The 26506-nt window shown below is 46.2% G+C and overlaps 1 protein-coding gene, 1 long non-coding RNA gene and 1 other non-coding gene across 4 annotated transcripts; 2 read left to right on the top strand and 1 right to left on the bottom strand.

Moving 5' to 3' along the window:
* The first annotated feature begins 1684 nt into the window (after nt 1–1684).
* Nucleotides 1685–6748, top strand: LOC104148238 (uncharacterized). 2 transcript variants are annotated; one of them, XR_011143737.1, is made up of 6 exons: nt 1691–1792; nt 2006–2083; nt 2316–2433; nt 3547–3617; nt 5404–5742; nt 5938–6748. It is a non-coding gene; the product is annotated as an uncharacterized lncRNA (long non-coding RNA). The 2 variants fall into 2 exon arrangements; XR_011143736.1 differs by lacking the exon at nt 2006–2083 and having other exon boundaries at nt 1685–1792.
* Nucleotides 3247–3377, top strand: LOC138068950 (small Cajal body-specific RNA 15). Its single transcript, XR_011143843.1, has one exon. It is a non-coding gene; the product is annotated as a small Cajal body-specific RNA 15 (non-coding RNA).
* A 434-nt stretch (nt 6749–7182) lies between the features above and the next one.
* On the bottom strand, nt 7183–26506 carry FSD2 (fibronectin type III and SPRY domain containing 2). Its single transcript, XM_009681308.2, has 12 exons — nt 25632–26506; nt 25447–25542; nt 24174–24407; nt 22728–22750; nt 21613–21734; nt 20319–20474; nt 18968–19102; nt 17963–18116; nt 16514–16647; nt 14179–14311; nt 10741–10917; nt 7183–8096 (listed from the first exon to the last, which is right to left on the bottom strand). The coding sequence occupies exons 1-12, from the start codon at nt 26373–26375 to the stop codon at nt 7844–7846; spliced, it is 2361 nt and encodes a 786-aa protein (XP_009679603.2). The 5' UTR covers nt 26376–26506; the 3' UTR covers nt 7183–7843.

Here is a 26506-nt window from a genome sequence, read left to right as displayed (position 1 = left end):
CTGCAGTGAAGCCACACCAAGCCCTCCTTCCCCCTTACCATCTGGTTCAGGTGGGTCTGTACTGCATGGAAGCTTACTGTGGCTTCATAAATTTTCTTTTGCAGCAGTACTAGAAGCAGAAAAGGCCAAGCAGGCCTGCTACTAAGCCTTGCTAGAGGAAAGCTTTGCAAACGCAGACCAAAAATGGCCAGGCCATTCCACGTTCATTTCAACAGGCGTTTTATTACATAGGCAACCATGAAACATTTCTGAGTCCCACTGCACAGGCACAGTAAACACATTTACTCCTGCAATCTATCTGCAGCTTTCAGGTCAGCATGGGAGAGGAATGGGGACTGGGGGGAGGTTTGAAGTGCCCTGAGCCATTTCCTGACCACGTGCTTTCAAAGACTGTGAATAGAACACAAGGAATTTTGTTTAGAGGTTGAGAGCGTCACCAGGTGGCTGCAAAATACACCCAAACAAAGGGACTCTACAATGCCATTTGTAGCCCAACCCAACCTGGATGATCAGTGTCCACACAGGCTGGTTTGGGGGCTATGGAACGCCTGCTGCAGATGCTAAAATAAATCAGCATCTGCATGATGGCTTCCAGCGCTGCTCATGAAAACCTGGCTGCTGCTGCACCTGCTGAGCTCACCGGCTCTCGTTCACCCCGGGCCAGAGCTGGGCCCAGCGCAGGCCCTGAGGGAAGGGAAATCACTTGTCCGACCCCCGGGGCAGAATGTTATTCAAATGCTTACATCTTTGCAGGATCAAGCACTTGTTATTGGAAGGAAAGGAGACAGACAAGATAAGAAGGTGTTAGACAAGATGGTAGCATTTGGAGGGCTGTTAGAGGAAATAAAGGAGTTATAAACAGAGCCCTTGTAGGAACAAGACTGCTAGTTCCATGTTTTCATGGCCCATCTTACAGTGAGGTAAGCTACAGTAAGCAGTGGACTTAGACTTGGTCAAAAATTACTTCTCTGGAAAATATTGTAATATGCGAGGAAGGGGTGGGGGGATCAGGCACTGCCAATGAACGCTGGTGTGAAACGTGCCATGTCACGGGCACGCCTGGCGTTAGCGCCCGGCGGGGCGGCACGGATGGGCCCACGGCGTCCGCCGGCTCCGATGTCCGACAGCCCTCGTCCCTGCCGTGGGGCCTCCTTAGCCACCGGGGAGGTTGCGCACAGACGCGGAGCCGGGGAAGTCGATCAGGCGGACAGAGGGGTCAACAGTGTTAGAATCTGCCACCAAAACATCGAGTTCCCATTAAATATATTAATAATTTCCCCCCCCTCAGCGCACCCAGTTACACCTGGACCCATCAAGGACTGCTACCAAGGGAAAAGCAGGGCCTCTCCACGCGGGTGTACGCACCGGGGCCAGCACTGATATTTAATCACAAAATATTTAATCGGGTATTTGCTGCCACCTGGATGCCCTCGGCTTTTACCGCCGCCGTCCTCCAAAGGCTGTAGGCGGGGGGAGCTTGGACACAGCGCCGGAGAGCTCCCGCCTCGCCCTGCGCAAAGCCGGGCGCCGAGGGACCCTCCGCGGGCAGCCGGCAGCCGCCGCGACTTTAAAGGCGGGAGTGGGGAAGAAAAAGGAAAGGAAAGGCGAAAAAGAAAAGGCGCGGGCGGGCGGGCGCCGGGCGGCAGCTGGCTCCCGCCCCTGCCCCCGGGCGGGAAGCGGCGGCGGGGCCGGGCTCTGCTGGGGGCCGCCCCGCGCTGCAGGAAATGGCGGCGGCGGGTGCCGGGCGAGGCGGCGGGGCCCTGCGGCGGCGCGAGGGGCCGCTCGCGGCGAGGTGAGGGGGCCCTTCACGGCGAGGGGGGTCTCCGCTCGCTCGCCGAGAGCGTCTCGGCGGTCTGCAGGGCGGTGTCGCCCTCGCTGAGGGCGGCGGGGGAGCGGCAAGATGGCGGCTCCGCGGAGGGCGCCGGGGCGCTGCGGCCGCACCTGGGCGGAGGCCGGGCCGGCGCCGCTATTAACGGCGTTTTTCCTCCCTGCTGCGCTCCCGCAGGTCGTTCAAGCGCCCCGCGGACGAGCCCAGCCTTGGCCGCCGTGACGGCTGCGCGGGCGAGGTGACCCGTCCCCTGAGGTGCGGGGGGGGGGGGGGGAGCGGGGCGGCGGGCAGCGCCCGCGGTGGCAGCTCGGCCCTGCGGAGCTCTCGGGGCAGCCGCGGCCTTCTCCGGCTGACGGCAGCTCTGCGCGAGAGCTGGGCAGCGCGGTGCCGCTGGCGAGGCCGGGGTGGCCCTGCTGCGCCGCGCCGCTCGCGTGGCTCTGCCTTGTGCAGCGCTCACGCCCGCCTCCGTCTTTGTCCGGCATCGCAGGCCCGTCGCTTGCTGAGACCCGACATCACGAGCCGCATCTGCCTGGAGGAAGTCGGCGCGGGGCGGGGGCCGCCCGTGCCGGCTGGCGGGGCGGGTTTCCGGCCTCGGCCTGTCCCAGGTGAGCGCTGCAGCAGCCCGTGCCCGGCGCGATGCCCACCAGGGCCCCGGCTGCCCGCAGGGAGGAGGAGTCTGCTAGAGCAGCGCCTGCCGCCGCAAAGACTGGCGCCGCGCGTGAGAAGGGGCTCCCGGTGGCTTTGCTTTTATGAAATAGTTCGGGCCGCCTGCTCTTTGTTGCTGAAAGAGTTTCTGATGTTGTGTCTAAGGCATGGTTTTGTGTTTGCACATGAGAGGTTTTATTCGGCTCCAGCTGTAGTATAAGCACCCTTTGGGCAGAGAGTATAGCCCTTTATGGCTATTTTACGAAGCAGTTTGTGGGCTTGGTGTTACGCCTGTCAGAACAAAAGACGTTAGCATAAATGCTAAGCCTGCTTGGAAGAGGTTTAAGTGAATTGGGGCAAGGACAGCTGAGCCCCAGTTATACACCAGCAATTGAGCCACACCAGCATAAATACAGCAGAGAGAAAATTTAACAAAAACTTACAAGTCAGCATTATCTCTTAGGCTTTAGAGAGCAATTCACTGAAAACTAAATGTCAGTTGGGGCCAGGTGCTGAGCTGGGGTTAGATGGGGAGCGAAGTGCAACCTTTGCATGGTCTCTGGATACTTTGCTGCGCAGTGCTAGTGAGTAATATCAATTACTGCTGGAAAACAGAAATTGGCAGTTATAAAAATACAGCTAAGTTTGAGGGAAGGAGCAAGGAATCATTTTCCAGGGAAGGAAGACAGGCCATGTGGTTAGACTCTGAAGTCTCCTTCAGGAGAGCACAATCAGTTCCTGAGACCTCCCAAGAGTTCCTTAGGGAGATTCATCTGGAGGACTAAGAAAGTGGAGCCAGTGAAGTTGTATTGACTCTGCTGATACCATCCTCCTAAATGAAATGGTGGAAGAACAAGGCCTGTCTGTGAGATGGAGTCAGGACCTACTTTCTCTACCTACAAGGTTTTTGTGGCAATTAGAGGGAGCAAGTTAAAGGGTCATGGTTTCTACAGAAAATGGTGGGGGTGTTCTATCTGAACACAACACGCTAAAACCTTTTTTAGGGCTGTCATGTTGCCTGTTGTTGCATTTGTGCTTTGAATGTTGTCTCACCTGTGTGCGTTTGTTCTCAGCCCCGTAGGTTCCTTTGTTCCTGGCTCTAGGACTGAGTGACGAGGGACGCTGGACATGATGAAGGAATACGGTAACCAGTTTGGAAACTAACTGCCTGCTTAGTAATGTCTTTTTAGCAATAGACAGCTCCTGTGCAGAAGACAGACGGTCTTATTAATCCATCTGTTAACCAGTGCAGCCTTGTGAAAGGGCCATGTGTTGCCCTCCAGTGGCGACAGTGCGTACTGGTATTTTAAATCTAAGAACAGAATGGAGTTGGAAAAAATGGTCCAAAATATTTGATATCCCTAGACACAAGGTACCTTGGGCTTTGGAACATGTGGCCCTTCATGGAGGAGGGAGACACTGCTGATTGCAGCAGTGGCTGAAACTCCTGATACTTGGTTCATAGCCCCTGGTGTGCCACATGTGATAACACAAATGCAATGCAGCACAGGATTTGGGGAGAGCAAGGTACCTTGAAGAAAAAACCTGGAAAGAGTGCCTAAAAGCAGTCCAGAAAAGAGAAATTGTTATTTCCTGCAGAATCCTACCACTGATTTAGCTCTCAGGTCATCGCAGAAAATACTGTGTGCTCAGTGGGAGAATGACTCCAGCCACCTCTGATTTCAAGAGATGCTGGCAGCTTGGAGCAGCATCTCAGATGCTGTCTCTGTCTCTTGGTCCTTCCAGCCAGGCTTGTGATTTTTATTACAGTTTTTCTGCTTTGCCCTCTGTTCTGCACAGAAGCCTGCTGCAAACCAAATGGTGGTTCTCACTACCTGCAGAAGTCTAGGTCAGCAATGCCTTTTGGTCTTTTTGTGCCTCCATAAATGGGTTTGAGGGTGACTCCTTGTAAGCTCAAGGGCCTCTGGGCAGCCCTGGGCAGTACCCAGTTAGCTCTCGGGCAAGGCATGGTTGGTGTATCCCATCCTTTTGCAGTTCCCTGCTACTTCAAGCTCTGCAAGGACACATAGACCATTGCTGCAAATCAGGACAGCGTGTGGGGTTTAGGTTGCCAAAGTTCGGGCTTTAGGTACGAGCCTCTGTCCTTCACTGAGGATGAATTTGGTTGTATGCCAGTAGATGCACATAGTGAAAGGAAGAGAAGAAAAATGCTAGCAGATATCGGGGAAAAATATGTCCCACAGCACGTAACTCGCTGTCAGAAACAAGGGTAACTTGTTTTAAACTGACTGTTGCCCTTCTGCATGATCTGCTTCAGCAGTGAGCCAAAGTTCCTGTAGCCAAGCCACAGAGGAGAGCTGTTTCTTTCTTTATGTAAGACACCTTTTGGTGAAAGGGAATAGCTCTCAGATCAATAACTCAGCACAGTTCTCCAAGATAAGCATCCTTCTACCTTGGATTCCAATTAAACCAAATGCAGTTGGCGTTAGTCTGCTCTGTGGTACTATATTGGACCTGTTAATGTCCTCTGACTTCAGTATGAGACTCCCTGCTGCTGTCAGATAACGGCTTCCAGTTCTGTATAGGGTTTGGCCCTTACTGGCAGTTTTACAGATGTACTGCACTTCCACCTATCTGGTGGGTTTATGCAGAAATACAAAGTTGATGCGAGTTGGGTGCCATACTGGTCTGATCAATAGACTGTGTAATGGAAATGGTGGCCTCCTTGTAAAGGATTTATGTGAAGGTAATTCGCAGTGACAGCTGGTTTTAAAAAAAATTCAGGTGGTTTATGCTTTTTACTTTGTTGTATGAATATTTTAAGTGACAGGGTTGGGGTTCCGAAGGGAGGAAATGCCTGGGTTATACCTGACAGGTGAAGCTTTTATTAAACAAAACCATGGCAGACTCATTTTCCATATTGTTTTTGACCTGGTAGCTAATTATTGTTTATTTGTTCTTTTTTTCAGGTATTTCTGTTGCTGCCTTAGCAGTGCTGTATACAGTCTCGAGCAATGGCCACATTCTCCTCAGCAGGCCACTCCGTACCCAGCCATCAGGCTTGCGGTGTGCAGCAGATTCATCAAGTTGGCAGTGTAATGACTGAGGTTTGGTACCTGTTGCAGAGTCCCACTCCTACAGTGTCAGAGCATCTCACAGTTGGCTCGGTGAATCCGTCCTTGCAGCACTCCTAAGAAATGGTTCTGAAGTCCTGGGGACCCCCAGGAGAGTTCACCAGCTGGAAAATCTTTTGGACCGAGTTCCTGTAACATCTGAGGCAAACAGCTAATCCAAGTGCCAGAATATGGGTATGGATTAAACCCTTTGTGGGGAAAGCTCTTGGTGAGGAGTGGTGTCACAGGGAGCTGTTCACAAAGGAATATATATATCTGTACCAGAATCGTCTGGTCCATCTAGCAGTCCTTCTCCCTTAAGGGCTTCCTTGGGGGATTTAGTCTTCCTAATACTTCTGCTCTGATATGTGTATGTCTTGCTTCTTTCAGGTGTTTTTCTCTACCTGTAAAGAAGAGCAGGAACGTGATTCAGCAGATAAAGGTAAAACCTGCTTCATTGGGTGGAAGCTGGACCTTGAATCAAGGCATACATTTTTAATCAAATAAAATCAGGCTCTAAAACAACTTGGGGTGTGGTGTTGTCATCACTCGCTCATACCCTGGCAGAGGAGCTGTACGCCTTAGCTGCCTGCCGTTCTCTGGTACAGCCTTGCCAGTGTCAGCAGGGCTCTGCCTCCTCACACGCTATGCGTTGGCCATGGTTGCCTGCTAAGACACCTGTTTGTGGCAAGACACCAGCTGTTGTGCTCACTGCAAGGCATGGCAACTGAAATTCTCTGAATTGCCTTATGGGAGGTCTGACCAGAGGACCATAGCAGCCCTTTCTGCTGTGGAAATCTGTGAATTCCTGGTAGGCTAAGGAATGATGATGTACTTGCATAGCTCAGTGGTGTTAAACCCTTCTTTTTTTTTGAGCCTTGTAAAACAAATCAATACACAAGAGAAGATAGGAGTAATCACTGCCATAATGACAGATTCAGTTCCTGTTTGCATAGTTTCCTTAAAGCCTGAGGAGGTTTTCAGGGAGATCTGTTCCCCTCCCCTTCTTTTAAGGTCATTTGGGGAAGAACAGACAAGCTTTTGGCACACAGTTCTACATCAAATCTCTTACGTATTGTCAGGCTTTGTTTATTCGTAGGGACCGTGTATATTGTAGTCTCCCTGTTCCTGACTATCCTCTAGAATGGAAACTCGAACCAATGATTTTTATTATAAATGTGTAATAAATCTGTGGAAAAGCTTCTCTGTTAATGACTCTTCATTGAATTCAGGTAGTTTTAACAAATACGAATGAGGCTATTTAAAGCTAGATAAGCCTGCCTGACAGGCAATGCTAGTCCGTTTGTCTGATGTCCCAAAATTAAGTCGGAACAAGGACACTTCAGCTGAGTGTTTGGCTAGGGTATTTCCGGGCCACGTTGGAGACCCTCAGCTTCAAGGACACAGCATCGGAGGTGAGGATTCCCCAGTGCTGAGGGGGAGAAGAAGAGGTTTGTAAGTTGCGGGTGCTGAAGACATACCCAGGTAGATGTGAGTGTGGCTGAGAAGAACAAGCTAAACGTGATGCTTGAGGCTTCTGTACGTGGGCAGCCAAGCACTGCAAAAGGCCTTGGACCGTTGGTTTTTGTTTTGTTTTTTTCCCCTGGATGAATGAAAGAAAAGCATGGGCATTTTGTAAAAAATGTCTTTTAATATTTAAGATTATAGTGAATGCTTATTTCAAAAAGCCTCAGAGTGCAAGGTACGAGCTAACAGTTTCACACAAGGGAGGTGTATTTGATCATCTTGTGTCACAGACTTCATGTAGCAACAAGAATGCTTGATTGTGAGTTCAGCTTCATGGTTGGAGTGTTTTCAGCTCTGTCTTAGCAGCAGTACAGTGATTATGCCGTCTGCTATTTTTGTTTTTCTTCGACTTTTTAGCTCTTCAGCAGACACAAGAGTGGAATTAATGATTGCTTAGGAACAGGGGAGTTCCCTAGGCATAAAATGGGTACTAGGGGAAGCAGTAATCCAGCTGTCACTGCTGCTTGGTGGTAGCGTCACCTCTGAGAGGGATGGTATCCATTTCTAACTGCGGAGAATTCTGAGAACAGGCCCAGGATGCTGATGGGTTTTACGGCTGTAGTGCTTCTCTGCTGAGATCCTGCTTAAGAGAAGAGAAACTCTAAGGGTCTAAGGGCTCAGGCTTGGCAGCTTCTTTGGACCAGGGAAGTTTTACTACCTTTCATGGGAGAAAGCTGGTATATAAAGAGCACGATGGAGCCAATAATGATGAGAGAGGGCTTTTCTCAAAGTAAGTTATGTGGGGATGCTGCAGTTGCAGAACACAAGGTTACGGGAAAGCAGTGCACAAGGGCACCGCAATGCCATTATGAATCCGTAGGATACCAGGTGTTTCCAAAGCAAAGCAGGGGTGGACGAAATGCTGGAAGTGTGACTTGAACGTGTAAAGGTGCTGGGCAATATCTGCATTGAAAAAGGAGAGTTTGCAGTTCTCATAGTCTAGCAGGATGCCAATCCGTCTGGGGGGAATAGTAATTCTGATGTCTGGCGTCATCCCGCTGTGCAGGAATTCATACTTGTGCCTGTAGACGAGAAACAGACATATCTAACTGAGGGCACGCTGGCTGCTCTCCAAGCATTTTGTGCACACAGCTGTGTTCTAGGGTGCGTTTCCTGCTGCTTCACGTGTGCAGGGTAAGTACGGTCTCACCTCTCCTGAATGCACAGTGTGTGTGCACCTCAGTCTCAACTGCTCTGCTGAGCAATAGCTGTGTTTGCCCAGCAGTGGTGTGCTCTCCTATTCCATACAGGCCTATCCCGTGATGCACAGACCTGCCTGCCTAGCCCATGTAATAGGCATTTTATTTCATATCCCAGACTGGTGGTAACCCTTGGACTGGGACAAGATTAGAGCAAGACATGGGACTTCACAATTTTTCCCTTTCAGCGAAAACAGGCAGTGCAGGTGTGTGGTAAATCAGAGGGTGCACCTGTGCTGCTAGGTTTTGTCAGAAGTTGTCCCTTCCATGGAAGAGCTGTGCTCTGTGTTAGGGCCGTTCAACCTCCTTGAGAGCAACACGATCATCTCCTCAGCTTTGCAGCTAGGTAGCTGTAGGTGCTGCCAAGGAGAGAGGTGGAGAGGTGACTCAGTCCTGTCCTTTCACGTCCTGCAATGCAGCCCACTTACTCCCCAGGGGCCAGTGGTACTGAGCCTTCTTGCCTGCTGAAGGCATGGGAACTGCTCCCACCCACGTTCAGAGCAGCAATGAGGGAGCGTAATCCCCTGGGCAGAGTCTGCCTGACTCAGAGAGTGGCTAGGCATCATCTAGATTATTTGGCTTCATTTTTCCAACTCCATTCTCTAAATGACATTTCTGGCTACTTTTCTTACAAAACCTCCCTGTTCAGCCAGGGTAGTGTTGGAGCAGACTAGACCCTCCTTACCAGCTGTGCCTATTCATTTACTAGAGGGTGGCCTGTTTTAATTGTGGCTCTTGGGCTGTAGATTAGTGGTGGCTAGGAAGGTGCTCTGTACATAGCATTGGTGTGAAAGAGCAGCTTCCTCATGAGGAGAGCTCTCTTCTCCCCCAGGTAGTCATTGTTTGAGTAATGCTGAGGTCCTTTAACAGTTACTTAGAACAGCTCTCCCTAGTGTGACATGTTGCAGCAAAAAATATGAGACTTTTATAGGAACCTGTGCCTTTCTGAGCAGAAATGAGAAATTTTACTTGGCTGCAGTGAGTTATCTGGCATTTCATGAGGGCCAGCTTCTTCCCTAACCACCTCTTCCACCCACACCACTCAAATCTGAGAAAATTTCCCTGTAGAAATGGGTATGACAGTGACTCAAACCAAGCAATGGCCCAGCTCTTTTTTTCTCTCCCCTGAAGTCCACGCTCATTGCTCCAGAAGAGTGAGAACAAACTTCAATGTACCTCTTAGCTCAATGTAGCAAGGAAATCAAATTAGCCTTCCTGCAGTGTAAGGGAGAGTCATTAACTTTAGTGGGTTTAGTCTCCCTCATTAAGCAGCATTTCTTGCTGTGTGGGAGGTGAACGGCAGCACTACTAAGGACTCTGACTATGCAGCAGGCCAACTGCTGCATTTAAAACCTCTCCCTGCATACCAGCAGGCAGAGGACAGGCATCTTTGGGACCATGCTATGCTGTCGTTAGTTTGCTAATGGCGTGTGTGCTCGGGGCGTTCAGGCTCTCCATTCAAGGGGAGCCAGTGGCACAACGGCAGCTGTTATAGTCTGGGTAGGGAGCTGTTCAGAGAAGCAGTAGGAAATAGTTGGGGATGCCTTCAAATGGCCCTTTGACCAAGCTCTGTGTGGGATCCAAAGTGCTGGACTCAATTCTGAGTAGAGCCACCATCCTATTGCAGCAGAACTAGTGATCAGAGCGCTTCCCAGCCAGTGGAAACTGGGGTCTATCTAATAAACAAGAGGCAGTCGGAATCTCTAGCCTGATAGTTAGGACATTCCCCTTCCCTTGGGTGGAACTGAACTCTTACCTTATGTTTAAGTTGGCCATTGAGACTCCATTTCTAGCCTTTGGTAGAGCTTGATTCATCTCACCCTACAGTAGGTGGCTAAAGAAAGGATACATGAATCTCACCCTGGATATGTGAATTGCTTTCTTTCCTTGGATGCTTCATAGTATGCCTGAATTTTTATATGGGTATCAAAGGAGATGATACTAACACAGCTTTTGGTGTCCTGGGGAGAGCCAGCAGGTTCGACCGAGACGTAAGTGGGAGTTGACATTTCTGCATGCAGGTACAGCCGTCAGGTACCTCCTCATAGAGGAGAGAGATCAAAAGTAATTGGATACCACTGGGTTTAGCCAGATACCATGTATGGTTTCTAGGCTATGTGGATCTGTAACTGGCTGGCTTCCCACTGGTGTCTTAGTGATCTAGAGCAAGGCCTTTACAGCCAACTTTCTTAACGCAGCTTTTATTTAGACTTGCTGTTGGGATTGCCTGTTCGAATGTAAGACTGTCATTTAACAGTAAGATTTGCTTAAAGATTCCAGTATCCTTCCAAAAACAGTTCAGAGTGCCAAAGATGGAATGTCAGAGGCCTCTGGTTAAGTACTTGGTTTAAGCTTTGATATAAAATCTGTGGCTGCCCTGTACAAATAGGAGCTCTCTGCTGCTCTGCCTGCAGGTGTACCTGTAGGAAGTGTTCTGTAGGGGATCAGCAGCCTCCACAGCCCTTACCTTGATGGTGTGATGATATGTCTCATGCACCAGGATGAGTTGTTTGCCCCCAGATAACCATGTCTTGGAGTGTTTTCAAAAGCCACGCCAATTCTGTATTCTGTATCTTCCTCAGCTTCCACCTCCCAGTAATGCTTTCCTGGAAATGGGATCAGACTGCCCAGGATCCCAATACATCTGTAGGAAACAGACAGGAATACATGCTTTGGCAGGGATCTTTGGCACTGCTGATTAAAATCCTTAGGTATATAATGTACCTGGATGTTACATATCAATAATTAAAAGTCACTTTTGTTGTCTCCCTAGCAGTGCAGGGTAGGGTTGTTTTTTTTTTTTTTTAAAACTACAGTGAAGCCTATGTGCTGAGGACCTGACTCAGAACCTGCAGTTTTCGTTGTGACACCTAGCCTGTTTTTATCTTTATGTAGCTCTGAATAAAGGAGTTCCTTGAGCTTTCTCAGGAATAGAGAGAATAGCAGCCTGTGCTCTCTGGGTTTTCTGGATAAATTATTACTTGCTCTAGGGAACCCCAGTATTGTGTGGGAAAAGGGTTACAGGTTTTGTATTTTCCTCCCAAACAACCCAGGGCTTTGCATGTCACCCACCAGCAGGAATGGAGCACTGTAACATGAAACTCCTGGGGCAGCTGGGAGAGGAAGAGCTGCCTGTACAGTATTTGGATGGACTAGCAAGAATTGAATACAGTAGCAGAGCTTGGAGTAGGCTTAGGTACCCAGGTCACGAAAGGATTAGGTGAACCTTTTTGAAATGAGGATCAAAGGAACCACATAAAAGATGATTCTGAAAAAGGTGCGTAGGAGAGACAGGCAAAGACAACACCCCGAAGGAAGACCCTTCAACTTGACTTACAGGTACTGTCTCAGAGTCAAAGGAGTTGGGGACTTTGAAGATGCAAGTTTGAAAGCTGGGCAAAATAATCTATGCCAAATGCTTCTGAAACACCTTAACTCAATTTAAGAAGGCAGCATGAGTCCTGAAAGACTACACCCAAGCTTTCCGCCAGGAAAAGTACACAGTGTATCAACTGTCATTGCTGTATCACAGGGCAGGGCAGGTGTCAAAACACAGCTAAATTTTAAACATGGAGTCGCAGCCTGTATGTTTCTGTGGTAGGTTGTCCAAGGATGTAAATTACAAAGGCCAAAAACCTTGCTGGCAAACGCTCTGAGCTCCTCCAGCTCCAGGTGATGCTGAGAAAAAACTGCACTCCCAGCATGCCGAGAGCCTGGTATGTAAGGATGGCCTTGCACAGCAAGACAGGGCTGTACATTGTGCCACCTCAGCAGCAATCACTTAAAGCAAGTATAGAGTTTATTAGAAGTGCATGTAGATGTCTTGGGAGTAGCATAAAAGCTGCTGAAATTAGGACTCAGCAGCTGTGCAAATAAAAGTTTGAAAAGGAAAAGTAACAACGCAAAATGGATGGGCAAACTTCCGTGAAACAAGTATTGCCGTAGTAATGAGTGCTGCAAAGCCACCAAGGCAAACCTGAGTCTGACTGCAAGGGCTGCTGTGGTTAGGAAAGACATTAGCCTTTTGGAGATCACATAACTTCAGAAAGAAGTGTTTACTATGTAATTTCCTTATCATGTGTGTATTAGTGATTTTGGCTTGAGAACTTATTTTTTTCACAGTATCCTAGCATGAAAGAAGCTTCTGAGAGGTCACAGTAGCATCAAAAACTCAGCCTCAGAGTTCAGAATGAGATGAGTGCCAGCTCTGGCTGTGTTTCTGTGAAACATAAAAGCACCCTACGGAAGGTAGATGAAATCCCATTTTGGCTCATCTTGATGACTTTAATGAAGAGAATCTTCTATGTCCTGGCTCTTTTCCACCAACCCCCCTAGTAACATTGTGTGGCAAAAACAGCCTTGCATTTCCATGGAGGGGCTAAATTGTGGGTTTATGTTAATCTGTGTCTGCAGATGCCTGTCCTTCTTATATGCTGTTTCTCTGGTGCTGACTAGAAACCGATGCATTTCAGCAAGCTGAGGCTGCCACTTCAGTGGCAAAGGGCCTAATTTTGTTTTAAAGCAAAATCTATAGGCCCAAATGGTATGAGCTGACCAACTCAGCCAGATTTTTCAGCAAGAGGTAAGTGTTCATACCCCTCTCCCTTTTCAGCATTTGCTTTGGCATGTAAACGCCTGTTCAAATATAGCCCAAGGTGCCCAACATGTGTGAGTAGGTTTGCACATAATTGTGGCCTGCTGCATCTGTAATCCCTTTTGCTAACTTGCATTAACTTCTAAGTGATGCTTAAATTCCAAAGTAGCAGCTACAGAGAGAACGTAGAGGACAGGGCAGGGGAGAGGGAGCATCAGCCAGCAGGAAGAAACAGCTCAAGTCTCAGAAGTGTGCAAGTGGTGGATCACTGTAATTAAAAGAGAACCTAATAGCTATGCTTTTTTTTTTTTTTAATCCCATTACTACTGTATTAAGAGCTTATGGGTTTTCATCTTTTTTTCTCCTGTGATATTTGCCAGAGCTCTTTAGGTGCTATAAAGATTTAAATTAAATGAGAAGAGAGTTTCAGAAATGGCTAAAGCTGGTACACATCTCATGCAAAGAGAGATGGTGTAGGTTATAGGAATATGCCACCTTAGAAATTCTCAGAAAGGAGCAGCAAGCTGCAGGGAGTTCAGTAACAGTGTCTGGAATCAAGAACCCCAGGGAAAGCATGGGGTTTTACTCTCCAAGAGACTATGAGGAAGGTCTTCCATTAATATCCGTAGGTCACTTTGTCGGTGACCAAGGTATGTCCAGCACAGACAGATGAGAAATGAAGTGAAGAACGGTTTGAAACAAAGTCTTTTGCTTTCTGTTCCATGCCAAAACAAAAAAAAACAAAAACAAAAAAACAAAGCACAGATGTAACAGTCAGCTTTAAGATCCTCTGTGCTCACACCAAGTGAGGACAATCTCAAGTTTCAAGAGATTTCCCTCTCTCCCTAAACCAAATGTCAATGCCTGTGAAAACCAAGGAACAAAATGCAGGTCCTTTTCTACCTCTAAACTAAACGGTTAAAAAGAAGAGCAGAGGGGGTTAATGGCCTACCACTTCAAACTGAATTATCATTTTTGGAGTCCAACTGCAAATACCTTTAAAGAAATTTGATTTTCTAAAAGGCGAGTAATCAGTATTTTTCTAGTCCTTTGAAAGTGCCCACAAAGGTGTTTGCATTTGCCTAAAAAGACAACTACAGTTCACCTGTGCAAAAACCAAGACACTAAAACAAACACTATATATTATACACATGCATGCAGTCTGGAATTTATCATTGGTTGGTACCTGGACCGAACATGACAAGAGTTGCCATACCAATAAGTGGGATTTAAATTCAAGGTAGGGGCGTGTGGTGGGGGAAGCAGCCACAAACCACATGCATTAATTGCAACTGAAATTCTTATGTATACCTTGTAAAGCTATTATCGTAGACGGGCAAATCACACTCTGGGTTTTCCAGCTCATCACATGCAATTGTAAATCCATCATCTAGAATCGCCAGTAAAGGATGGGCTGTGTCCTCATTAAGACAGAAGTAGGTACCTGTAAGAGAGGAGAATGCTAGAGGATATCAGCTCCAGCAGCTCCATTTGGCATTAGAGCTTGCAGCATAGGTGTGGGGAAACGCTCTTTGGATCCACAAGAAGTTTAACCAGCATTCTGGAAAGAATCTGGCTGACTGAAAGGCCAAGTCTGTCTGCTTCAGGGCTTATAAATAAACAGGTGTTATAGAGATAACTTACAGCTTAATATTGCTTAGTTACAGCCTTGTGAGAAGCAGAAAACAGGCCTTAACCTGGTTTTGAACCCAACCAAGGCTTCAAGCTGCAAACATTGCCTAGGAAGCAGCTGTTCAAAGGTGAGGGGTCCTCCCTGCAGTGCAGTGTCCAGTTCCAGGTCTTCCTTCTCAGAGGTGAAGTAGTATATCCTTAAGCACTGAAAGGAGGAAATGGAGTTTAAAGGCCTCTCCATGGCCCTACTCTTCCCTATAAATGCTAGGTACTGTTTGAAGAGAAGGTGCAAAGGTGTCCCACTCCACCCCCCAGTGTAGGGGGTCGTTCATTTTGGTCTCCCCCACCTGTTCCTGATTGGGCTTCACCAAGAGTGGGTTAGACACAGCTGATGCAGGTGACCCTTTGGGAAGTGCCTCCTCAACAGGATGACTCTAGCAGCTGCTCTGAGGGCTGCCTGATGCCAGGCAGTGTGTGCTCAGCTATCGTGGGAGATGCGGCTGGAAAGGGACCCCTGCTAGCCCACCACAGCGAGCACCTCTTATGCTGAAGCAGCTTCTGGTCAGAGCAACCCTCAGAGAGCTAAGTCAGCGAGGTCAGCCCAGGATGAAAATACTTCTGCTTTTCCCCCTTCAGAGGCTTCACAAAGCAGGTCTGACGCACTGTGCTCAGATGAGCTTCAGTGCACGTCACAGCTGCTGTTTGTAGTTCGTGTTTGTGTGTCAGCTTCGCTAAGTAAGAACCAAAGGTCATTTCCAGTGTTGGAGGTGAGCGCTTGCAGTTGGCAGAACAATTTGCATCAGCTGTTTGCATAGTGTAGACCCTGGGAAGACAAATCTCTCCATGCTAATCCCAAAAGAAATCATTATAATCAAAATGCAAGTTACTTCCATGGAAATACAATACAAGCAATGACAGGGCAATTATAGGCATGTGCTGCTGAAAACACACACATGCTGTGCAAGCAGAAAGGGTAATTTCAGATCCTGAGTTTGACTGAAGTAGGTGAAACACACACAAATGATGGTAACACACTGACAGCCTTCCCTTCCAGGGATTTAAGAAAGATCATTGCTTTTCTCAGGTGTTACTGGTGCGTAGCAGACACAGGTTGCTTACTGAAATATAGCCAATGCTGTGTTAAAGTCCTTTCCTAGATTAATATCTTACATGGATAGGTGGTCAGCTTGATGAATAAGCACAATTTGTAAGTCTCTCACAGAAGGTGAGTGCAGAAGAGGCACAGGTACGGTGCAGAGTGCATTTGTGAGGGACCTGGGAGGTCCAAGACACCCCAGTGAAGCTGCACAATCATTCTAGCAATGGTCCAAATGAAAACAGGTGTCAATCTATGAGCCATTAAAGTGAGCTCTGATTAGATAGCTGGGAGGGGAAAGGGTTTCCAGCTTCCTTTTGGGGAAGAGTGTTAACTCTTACCTGCTGTGGCACTAACTATGTCAGCTACCAACTGCAAAACTTCCAGCTCAAAGCAGAACTGCCTTTTTCCTTAGCTACCCCAGACTGAGGAAACCAGACTGCAAAGTTTCCCTCAGCCAAGCTGGAGATATTCTAATGTGTGCACAGGAAGGTTTTGCATATGCAAACAACTCTGGGATGTGCCGACTGACTGCCTCAGCCATGCTTTCCAGGAGCAGCATCGTTACAAGGTAATCTCTGGAATTAAGTAAAACCACGCTTCAACTTTCTTCACTGGTGTGTCAGTATTTGGTTAGCTGGCAATGGCTGGGGGCACTGGGTTAGCTCGTCTTCTAGCATTATTTAGAAATGAGTAACTTTCAAGTATGAAATGAGCTCAACAGAAATAATTTTGAATTACAGAGCTAAAGCAATCCCCTTATTGTTACAAAAAGTTTTTTCTTTTCTAGAAGGTTACCAAGCGTGTAATTATCTACAAGAGATTAGGACCTAATCCAAAGACCATTGAAATCAGCAGCAATCTTTCTTTTGAGATAATAGATGCTACATTAGACAGTTGATCAGAGTTGCACAGTACCTGTGGTGTGTATCAGTACAGGTTCACTTCTTTCACTGGAGCCACCCAGGTTTAGAGCTCTAACAGAGATGCGATAGTGTTGTGTTGGCTGGAGGTGAATTAGAGCTTCACAGTTAGGGATCCCAATAATAGATCTGCAGAAAATAAATACATGGAAAATGATAGGGTAGAGAATAAAGGCAAGCCTTTGAGATTATTTTTTTGAACAACAAAGAGGAAATTATACGATCAGCTTCTATGTAACCCTTCAACAATACTATACCATTTCCAGGTGCCAAAAGCAGGGGTGGGAGATTGTCACAGACTATGTGTTTTTTTTCTTCCCCTTTTTTTTTCCCCACGTTTACTTCTGCCCTTTTCCCAGTGCCCTGTATATTCATATTCCATTAACATTATTCAATGAAATTTATTAACAGAACCGTTCACAAAGCTGAATTCCTACAAATGTAAAACATTTGCTTTCCTGTAAGCGGTCACCTCAAATTCCTAACAGGAGTTACACTACCCAGAGTACAGAGGGAAAAATAGTACTGTCTCATCTGACCACTCACAAGTAGACAACACAACTTGAATTTTTAGATTTCAGTCTTCATATAGAAAGATATTTCTGCAGCTGTAAAATGCAGGGAAAAAAATGTCCTCAAACCATTTCTAGCAAAGAGCAAAAGTGAAAAAATATGACAGGCTCCTCATGGATAGCCTTCAAACACAGAGATGTAATTCTTTTAAATAATTTGTTATGAAATACTCGCACAGTCATCACGTAAACAACTGCAGCAAATTATTTAAACTGGATTTAAACTTCCTGTCTCCTCAAAATCTAATGGATGAACTTGCAAATCCAGCTTGCTGTTCAGGGAGGGAGAGGTTATGTGAATGTCACTGTAATAGAACTAGACTTCTGGGATTAGATTTCGCATACTTCTTCATTTTGGCTGGGTTAAGTCATAGTGAAGAAAGGAAGAGGAGATTCACAAGCATATTCTTTCATCATACCTTGGGACACTGAAAGGTAGTACTAAATGTAGCTGCTTCCTCCTTGCAGCACCAGTCTGGGGCCTCTGCAGCCAAGTAGTTTTGGCCTGACTTTAGCCCAATAAATTTTTTAGGCATCAAAAGCTCAAATACATATATGCCTGATCTTGCTGTCATTAATGTCAAGGGTGGATTCTAATGACAGCTGAGAATTTCTACTTCCTCACCCAGGCAAATCAAATCACAGGCTACTAAAATACTTCTTGTTACACAGTTCACTTTTTCAGATGCCCAATATGGGCTGCAGTTCCCCAGAGGTTGTTTTGCACATCCTTAGACTTGTACTTTTCTGAATACATTGTCCTGGGTTTTTAACCAAAGAATCAGGGATCCTTTCTTAGTTCAAGCTGGTGCCACATGACATGAAACGGTTTCATCTCTACAAATCAGGGACTCAATGGGATAGTGACTCACTCAGTAATAATGTCCCCGTTTTCTTCATCTGTCAGCTTGGACAATTCGACCGTGTAGGAATCAACAGGGTTAATGTCTCTAGATTCCCAACACACGAGTGCTGCGTTTTCACAGCTTCGGATCTTTTTAGTCTTAATGGTAGGTGGTGAAGGAGCTAAAAAGTAGGTAAAAGAGCAATTTTAAGTAGTAGCTTGACAAGGTTTGCAACAAACACGCTCTGACTCTGAAGATTTTTAAAAAAAAAAAAAAGAACATAGTTGTTTATTTAATACTATATGGTTAAAAAAAATCTGCTTTCTTCAGTGGACAACAAACAGCAAGCAGGCTGATAATAGTTCAAATAATAATTCAAATACAAAAAAAACACTAATTCAAAGACTTCATTTGGACTATTAAGGTCCCAAGATAATTAGCCAGAGAAAGAACATGGATAAAGACAAGTCCTAAAACCCTTTTCTTTCTGTCACTGGTTTTAGCTATGCCACTGCGAGGTGGCATAGACATCCCTTCTCTGCTCTAAGATGTCAAAGATCTCTGGAGTGAGTGCTTGAAGGGCTTGCTCTGACTTGCTCAATTTGATGTGTCAGGATTTTACAAAAAGAGAACTAGGGTCTGTGTTTAATCTCGTTGCAGTTCAGCTATCAGGAATAATTCCCTAAGACAAGCCCCACTAATGAAAACGTGCTTGACTGAACTGCAGTTACAAAAGGCAGCATAGTACGTGAACCCACAAAATGCCTACAGGCCAATAAAGGGAGAGCAATACGGGCGTTGGGAACTGGGAGACGTGAGCCCTGCTCCCAGCTCCCCTATATGCTTGCCCTTAAGTGAGTGATTTTTGTCTCTGTGCTTCTGTTTTCTCAACTCTAAAACAGGAATAATAAGAAATTCCCCTGCAGTCAGTAGAAAGGGAAAAAGTACCCAGAAAGTATTGGCATAAAATCCAGAGACTGTAGTGAATTTTACTATGAAGGTCACATACTTGTATTAACAAAATATGTTTACCTGTTACATAAACTGCTCTTTCACTTGGTGGACTGATGCCAGAGGCATTTAAAGCACTGACCCAAAATTCATATTGTGTATTCGGCAACAGATTAGTGATGGTGCAGTATGTTTCTTTGACTTTTAGCATATGCTCTGAAATGAAAACAACAAAGCATTTACAGTATATTTGTTACCCACCCAAAGCCTCCTCAGATAACGGAACTGAGGCTCATTGTTTTGTGCGCTGAGTTCAGGAGAGCTCCTTGTCATCCCTGCCTTTCGATTAGCTGCTAGGCTGCTTCATCATGCCTTCCTCTAAGGAAGCATAAATCAAAGAAGGCATCAGCTTCTGTAGGAGCAACGTCACTCATTTAAGAAGAAAAAAATAAAATAAAATAAAGGAAAGAAAAAAAAAAAAAAGGAAGGAATGTCACCCAGCTGTCACTGAGTTTTTTCTGAACAGACCCTGCATGTTCCCACTCTGGGGATGCTGCCTGGTAGCTCATCCTAGCAGTGGGACAGTAGTCGAAGCAATTTCATTGCTCATTTCTTATTCTTTGTTTTATAAAGTTTGGACAGGTTCTGCTTTTCTTTCTGAACAGGCTATTTGGCACCCTACAGGCTTCCACTTACGCTGGAAAAGTGACTGCGTGCTTTCAATAGAAGGGTTTGGAACAGTATTATTAGCAAATGCAGTTTTATTACCAGGCTGGGACATTTTGAGATGGTTCTGTGGTTCTTTTTTTGTGTGTGTGGGTGATGGGGAGTTACAGCCTATTATTAGCATTGAGATAAACTGTAAAATGACTGTGGGGGTTTAAGTGGGCATGCTGAGAATATGGTGATTCGTCCTCTAAAAATACTGTGCTTTGCAGCGGATGCAGCACATCTGTGTCTAACGCAGTCCCCATGCCCCAGAAAGGGAAAAGCTGCTTTTGAGAACTGACTATCCACTGCCCCCTTCCCACTCCAGCTATCCCAGCTGCTCCTCTGGTCTTATCTCTGCCACTGTGACAGGTCACCACAGCAGACCTGGCAGGGGAAAGGGTAATAAAGCCAGAAACAGGAGCTGTGGTGGCAAGTGTTGACAGTTTTGGTGTCAGGGAGGGTCACTACAAAAGATGCACTAGTTGCCATGGCAAAGTTCAGAGGCACTTCAGAGTGTTGGATTTCACCTATCTTCCACTAGGTAGCTTTGACGTACGTTTGGAAGAGCTGGGAACGTTTTGTTCCTTTTGTGCCAGACCGTAACATGCCCCAGCTACATATACCAAGACCATTGTGACAGCCAGTGTTGAGAACGCTGCTGGGAACCAGTTGTTTTGGCCAGCGGGGGTCAAGTTGTCCTCTTGCATTTAGGCCTCCTTACCTGCTTGTTCCTCACTGCACCTCTCGTTGCTCACAGGCTTATAGCACAGTTGGTAGCACTCGACAGTGTCGTCTGAGAAGAGGCCCCAGCAAACTCTCAGTGAAGTGCCAGTCGCTGCATTGGGAGCTTGGGGATTGATCACGGGGGCACAAGGAGCTGCGGAGAGGAAAACAGGTCAATTCGTGAACGTGCAGGACAGCCAAGAACAGGACCTATTTCCATTTGCTGACAGAAGGGTATGTTTCCTTGATAGAAGCAAGATATTTTTGTTCATGGGCAAACACCTCTCCTTTCACAAAAGCCTTTACACAAAGCCTGGGCATTGAGTAGAGTCTGATATTCCTCTCACATGGAGAAAAGTTAGGAGCTGACCCTGACCCCTGACATGATAATCAGATCACTGGTGTATGAGCTAGCCTTGCTTCAAATCAAAATCAAAACAACAAAATACATAAACCTCGGCCTAAGCCTTCTCTATAAACCTGACCTCCCCTGTGGCTGAGAACTGCTGTTCCCTAGCGAGCTAGCGCAGCCCTGCAGGAGCAACGTCTGCCAGGAACTGCACCAGTGCCAGCCAGCTCCAGCACTGAGGAGCCTCTGTGGGTAAAGGTGAAGGAAAAACTGCCCAACACTGGGTCAGCGGCGCAAAGGAGCAAGTAGCAAATGCTATTTTACTATGAGAAAACATAATGCAAAAGTAGCAAAAATGCTTATTGTCCTTTCTGACTCTTTACGATGTGCCAAAATGAGTCAATGTGTTCCCTGGGGTGGGTTTGTTTATTTATTTTAATCCTGAGAAATTTGGAAGAGTTTTGCTCTATTTCCCAGGGATGACAGGAAAAACGCTTGCTAAACATCAGAGGATCAAGCCACTGAAATCAAGCCTCTGAATCTGGTTATTCAGAGAAGCAGGGCAGGTTGCTTCAAGCAATCTTTACTTTGTTCAAGCAACTACAAGATAAGACAAGTAATTACCACCTCAGCATGGCTGACCCCTGAACAGAAACGGTGAATCTTTGTGAATCTTCCAATAAATCATCCAGAAAGAGTAGGGAAGGCCAAACTTAACAGTGACAGTAATTTTATACTGAAAACAAATGGAAAAAAAAAATTCCAAAATAGCTTCCAGTGTATCTCTATACATTGGAGAACAAAAAAATCTTGAAGGAAAACTAGGAAGAAGCTATTTTTGCCTTTGCATTTCACCTTTAAAAGAAGTAATGGACTTCTGTTTAATACACTTCCTTTATTAAATGCAAATAGGTCTGAAATAATGATCAGATAGGAAGAGCACCTGGAATAGTATTAATGGAGTTCATTAATTGTTCAACTTCAGAGAAATCAATGACTCTCTCTTCAAACTCTGGCAGCATTGAGAGCTCTAAGTCCACTTCCTTCTTTAAGAATTCTTCCAGTCTACAATCGTAAGAGGGGAGAGAAAAAAAAAAAAAGTCTAACTGAAAGTACCACACCAATATAGATATCTTTCTACGATACCACGTATCAAGGAACAGCAGACTCTAAAATAATAGTTATTTCCTTAAAACAATGTTTCCACAGTTGCGCAAAGCTCAGTGTCCCCATGCCCTTTGCGCGGAGATACGTAGTCATAGGTCAGCTCAGTGCTCCAAGTTGTCAGACCCAAGCAGAACTGGATCCCGATGGGACTGACAGACCACGCTCTGTGCGTCCCGCTCAAAGAGCGGGCTGGCCGCTGCACGCAGCGCTCCCGCTGAGCAGGCGAGTGAGATTTCCCCTGTGAGAAGCAAGCTGTTAGCTCATTATTTAGAATTTATGACACTACTACTTATGCAGGGCCTCCAGGTTTTAGGTGCTGTAATATTTGAAATAAAGGAGTCTTTTCTGTGTGTTTTCATAATGGATGACGGTGAATTAAGATGCATATTTTTTGCAGTTGATTGAGTGTGCCTTAAGATTTCTTCCAATTGCTCCAAGATCTTTTACTCTCTGTTTTGAGCACCCACAGCCTGACTCTCTATCCATTTACATTAATGCATAAATAAGCTTGTTACTAATATATCTATTTAGGGAGATCCGTTTTAGGCAAATTTGTATCCAGAGCATTTCTTTTAAGATCTTTAGCAATCCTGTTTTGCAGTCACTGAAATTAGTTCGCTACGACTAAGCTGAAAGCAGCGATTTATTCATGCTCTGACTCTCCCTTTGGGTTTTTTGAAATTGGCTCAGAACTAGCTTTGAGTGTTAAACTTTTTAGAGCAACTTACCCTGCTGCAGTTTAAACCAGAAAGACTAAAGACTTCGATAGCTCTAGTAGCATCAGTTAACATCTGTGTGCCTGAATGAAACTGAGAACATGTGAGTGTCTCCAATAATAGTGTCAGATAATGAGGAAGAAATGCAATTCAACATCCCAGACTTGGATACTACCTGTCAGCCATGGTTACTGCTGCCTGTAGAAGACAGAGAGAGAGAGAGTTAAAGACAGAATCTATTTCTTGCATTAGTCCAGAGACAGACTACATCATGCTGTTAACCTGTCTTATATGAACTTGTTTCAAACACAGCCTTTAGAGCTAGCTAATTGAATCTCATTCAGCTCAAAGAGCAAAGCCCTGCCTAACTATGCATTCAAACTGACAGATCTTGGGTGATCAGACAGTAGGGTAACGTGCAATATCAGGCAGAGACTACCATCTAGGCTCTAGACTGTTTCCTTCCTCAAGCGTGCAAACGGCTGACACACCCTTCACAAACAGAAACCAACAACGTTTGGGGGAAAAAAACTTAGTGATAGGTCATCTGCATGTGGAGGGAGCCTGAGCAGTACACATTACTGTCAGAATTTACCCAGCTGGAGGCCACACTGGAAACATCCCAGGAAACCAGGAGCCAGCACTGATCTGCAGTCAGTGGGGCAGACGGAGGCCGTTTGTTTTGAAGACAGAGATGCAGTCCCTGGAGAAACCTAAGCCCTGAGGCTGAGCGCTCATCCTAATCAAGACCTATACACTTCTTAGTGCTATTCTGGGAGAGGAGCCTCAGACCCCCCAAAAGGCTGAAACAGTGGTTCCTAGGGATGATGTAAAATTGCTTAAGAGCTAGGGAGAAAAGAAGGTTATTCTCGGGGATGCAGAGGAAAGGAAAGTCGGGTCACAAAAAGAGCTCAGCAGGATGGACTGAAACAGCAAGCCGATCCATTGGAACAGACTGGAGATGTTAGAGAGGAGATTTGTTTAATGCCTAGTTCAAAAGTTACTTTAGCTGTACTATAGAAATGCTTCCACCTACCCAAATCACAGGACAGCTCAGATGAGTGATCACTCATCAGCAGTTAAAATTTTAGGGTGTTTTTTTTTCCAATTATTTTTCTACCTGCCAAAGAAATATTACTTCTTGACATCTCCTTGGCAGTGGGATTCATCCATCATTTTGCAGGAGCTCTTAATGTATTTAGTTTGGAGCCTCCTGTTTAGCTTAACTTTCTAACAAAATGAGCAAGAAAAAGAAACATCTTCCAAAGTAGTTGCATCGGTCTGCCTGCTGTGAGCCCAGAATAAAGCAAGAGAGCTGAGCGTGCATGAGGCAATGAACGCTGCTAGAACTTCCTGAGGTAAGCTTTGTGGAGAGACGTCTTCTCTCTGAACCCCAAAGAGACTAATAAATCACTGAGCATTCAAGTGACAAACCTCTTGCTGCTGCTGCACTTTGGCTCCACTGTGTTGCCCTGCCGAGTCAGTGGCAAGCACCTGGAGCAGTGACAGCACCGTGGACCCTGGCTCTCCAAATGCTCTATGGTAATAAAGTCACTTGGGACTTCCCAGCTGGGGACTACTTGCAAGCAGCAAAGAGCATCTGCCAGTTTAAATTATTTACCTTCATAAAATCAGCTTTGTCATTTTCCAGGTATAGCTCCTGGGTTGTGTCTGTCAGCTCCTTGCAGGTGTCGAGATGTTCCCCACAACTGACCAGCTGCCCATATAAAGCTTCCAGCTTCTTTCTCTTCTCTTCCCCCAGTGCTTCCACCTGTTCTTCATATTTCTGGGCAAGCACTTGCACTGCATCGTTGTAATGCACCTCAAAGTTCTGCTCCTGCCTTCCAAAGTTTTCCTGCAAGGCATTTAGGGTTTTGTTCCTTGCTGTCAGGCCTGATCCACAGCTCAGCCGGAGAAAAATCTTAGTCAGGCCTGTCTAAAATTCTCCTTGCCAGGGAGGCACTGCCAGTAACGTAGAAACTGTTATTTGACTAATTTGCATGCTTAGGGGTTTATTCAAATCCTTCACCCCCACTGAGGCATGACAGAGTATTGGATTTCGTTCCACACAAAATAAGAGCATCAGAAATTATAATAAACACAATGACGCAGGGCAGCCACTTCCAACGTGAGCCCGGGGAGCACTACTAGGGATGCATTCTAGCCAAGATCTCCCAAGTATTTCCTCCTACACAGTCAAGCACATCCTTCCACTAGAGAAACCATGGCAACCCAGTGGGATCCATGGATTCGCTTTAGGGGAGCTGAGCAGCTAATGCCTATATCCTCACTCCCTGTTGGAGGAACCATTAGGAGGGAGGATTTAAGGAGTAGGCAAGGCTTTATTGCCAGCAGCTGCCCACTGCTCAGGCACCAGTGTTCCTCTGTGCCACATGCAGCAGAGAAAAGACAGTAGGTGCCTTGAGTTACTGCTTCAATTCAACTTGCTGCCAGCTGGGCCCCTTCCCCTGGGGCCAAGTTGACATCAGGCGAGCAGGAGCGCAAGCCTTCCAGTGCTGCGTAGCTTGATGCACTCTGTCCAAGGGCTGGGCTGTGCCTGGCGCTTCTGTAAGTGAGTCCAAATGAACACAGCGGGTGCACTGTGGATGGATTAGTTGGATCACAGGTCCTCAGCCATTTAAAATATGATTACCTGAGTGGGGATCACTTTATTTCTGAATGAAAGTGACTGTGCAAAGGTTTAATGTGGTTTTGCTAATCCACTTTAAAAATTCACTGGGATGAATTTTCCTGAGTATCCCAGCCTAGGCAAACCCCAAGATAAACCTGAGCTTTATTATAGTAATTACCACGTTAACAACTAAACATTGTGATTCGGTCAAAATAGGTCTAAACCCAGCACCACAGAATTAGCCTACAAAGAAATGCCTTACCTCTACGGTGATGAAGATTTCTTCTAAGTGACTGGCAAAGCTTTCCATCTGAGCAATCTGCTCTTCCAATTTGCACATGTTTTTATGAATCTCCTCCTACCAAACACAGCATGATTCTCAGTATGTCTGAATAGTGTTTTATGGGCATGCAGTACAAACGAAGCCCACGCTTGTATTACCCTTACCTTCTCGCTTTCCACAGCACTGGGAAGCTGAGCCACCTCATGATCCTTGTGCTCCCCAAACAGTTTGTCAAAAGCTCGGATTGGAATCTTGCAGGTGGAGCAAAAAACATTGGCTGCTTCCTCCTCCTCGCTGACTGCCTGGCTGCTCCGCTCGTCTGATATGCCACAGCTGCTAAGCCCCTCTCTGGACCATGCGTGGCTCTGAGCCTCATCGTCTGCTCCTCCTTTGTTCTGATCTTCATCTTGAGAAGCCTCACCAGGAAACCCCTGATACTTGGTGCTTTGACCCTGATCTTTCACTGGGGAGCTGCTTTTTGACACATTATATAGAGAGGCTTGTGATCCTGCTTTTCCTGTGTGAGCAGGTAGCCATTTGCTCTCCACCATCCCCAGATGTCCTCCAAGGATCTCAAGCTCTTTTTCTCTATCCTCATCAAGTCCATACATCTTGGCCAGCTCCTCAACCTCCTTTCCCAAGTCGTAGGAAGCTTCTTGTGTGCTCTGAAGTTTTTTGCTGCTCGGTGCAGATTCCTCTCTGGTATCCTCCAGAGATCTGTCTCCTTGACCGTGTGGCTCTTCAGTAAAGATATCAAACCTCTCCTTTGATCCATAAAGATCCATGTGATAAAATACCAAGCCTTCAGTCTCAGGCTCACTAGACTCTAGGACTGGTGGGGAAGCTGAACGAGCAGGCAATTGATCCCTAGTTTCATACTCTCTTGTCCTGCGAGATCTGGACGACATTGGTATCCTCAGTGAGGCTTCTGAGATGATATGTCTCAATCCTGTAAAAGAAAATAAAAATCTTTAACTACATACTTAGATAGTAACCTTGAGTTTTTCTTGCTTAAAAATAAACAGAAGGAATAGGTTTG

The sequence above is a fragment of the Struthio camelus genome, chromosome 12 (genome assembly GCF_040807025.1).
Source record: "Struthio camelus isolate bStrCam1 chromosome 12, bStrCam1.hap1, whole genome shotgun sequence".
In the NCBI taxonomy this organism is placed as follows: Eukaryota; Metazoa; Chordata; class Aves; order Struthioniformes; family Struthionidae; genus Struthio; species Struthio camelus.
Note: the sequence above shows the minus strand (reverse complement) of the source record. Positions and strands in the feature narration are given on the sequence as shown.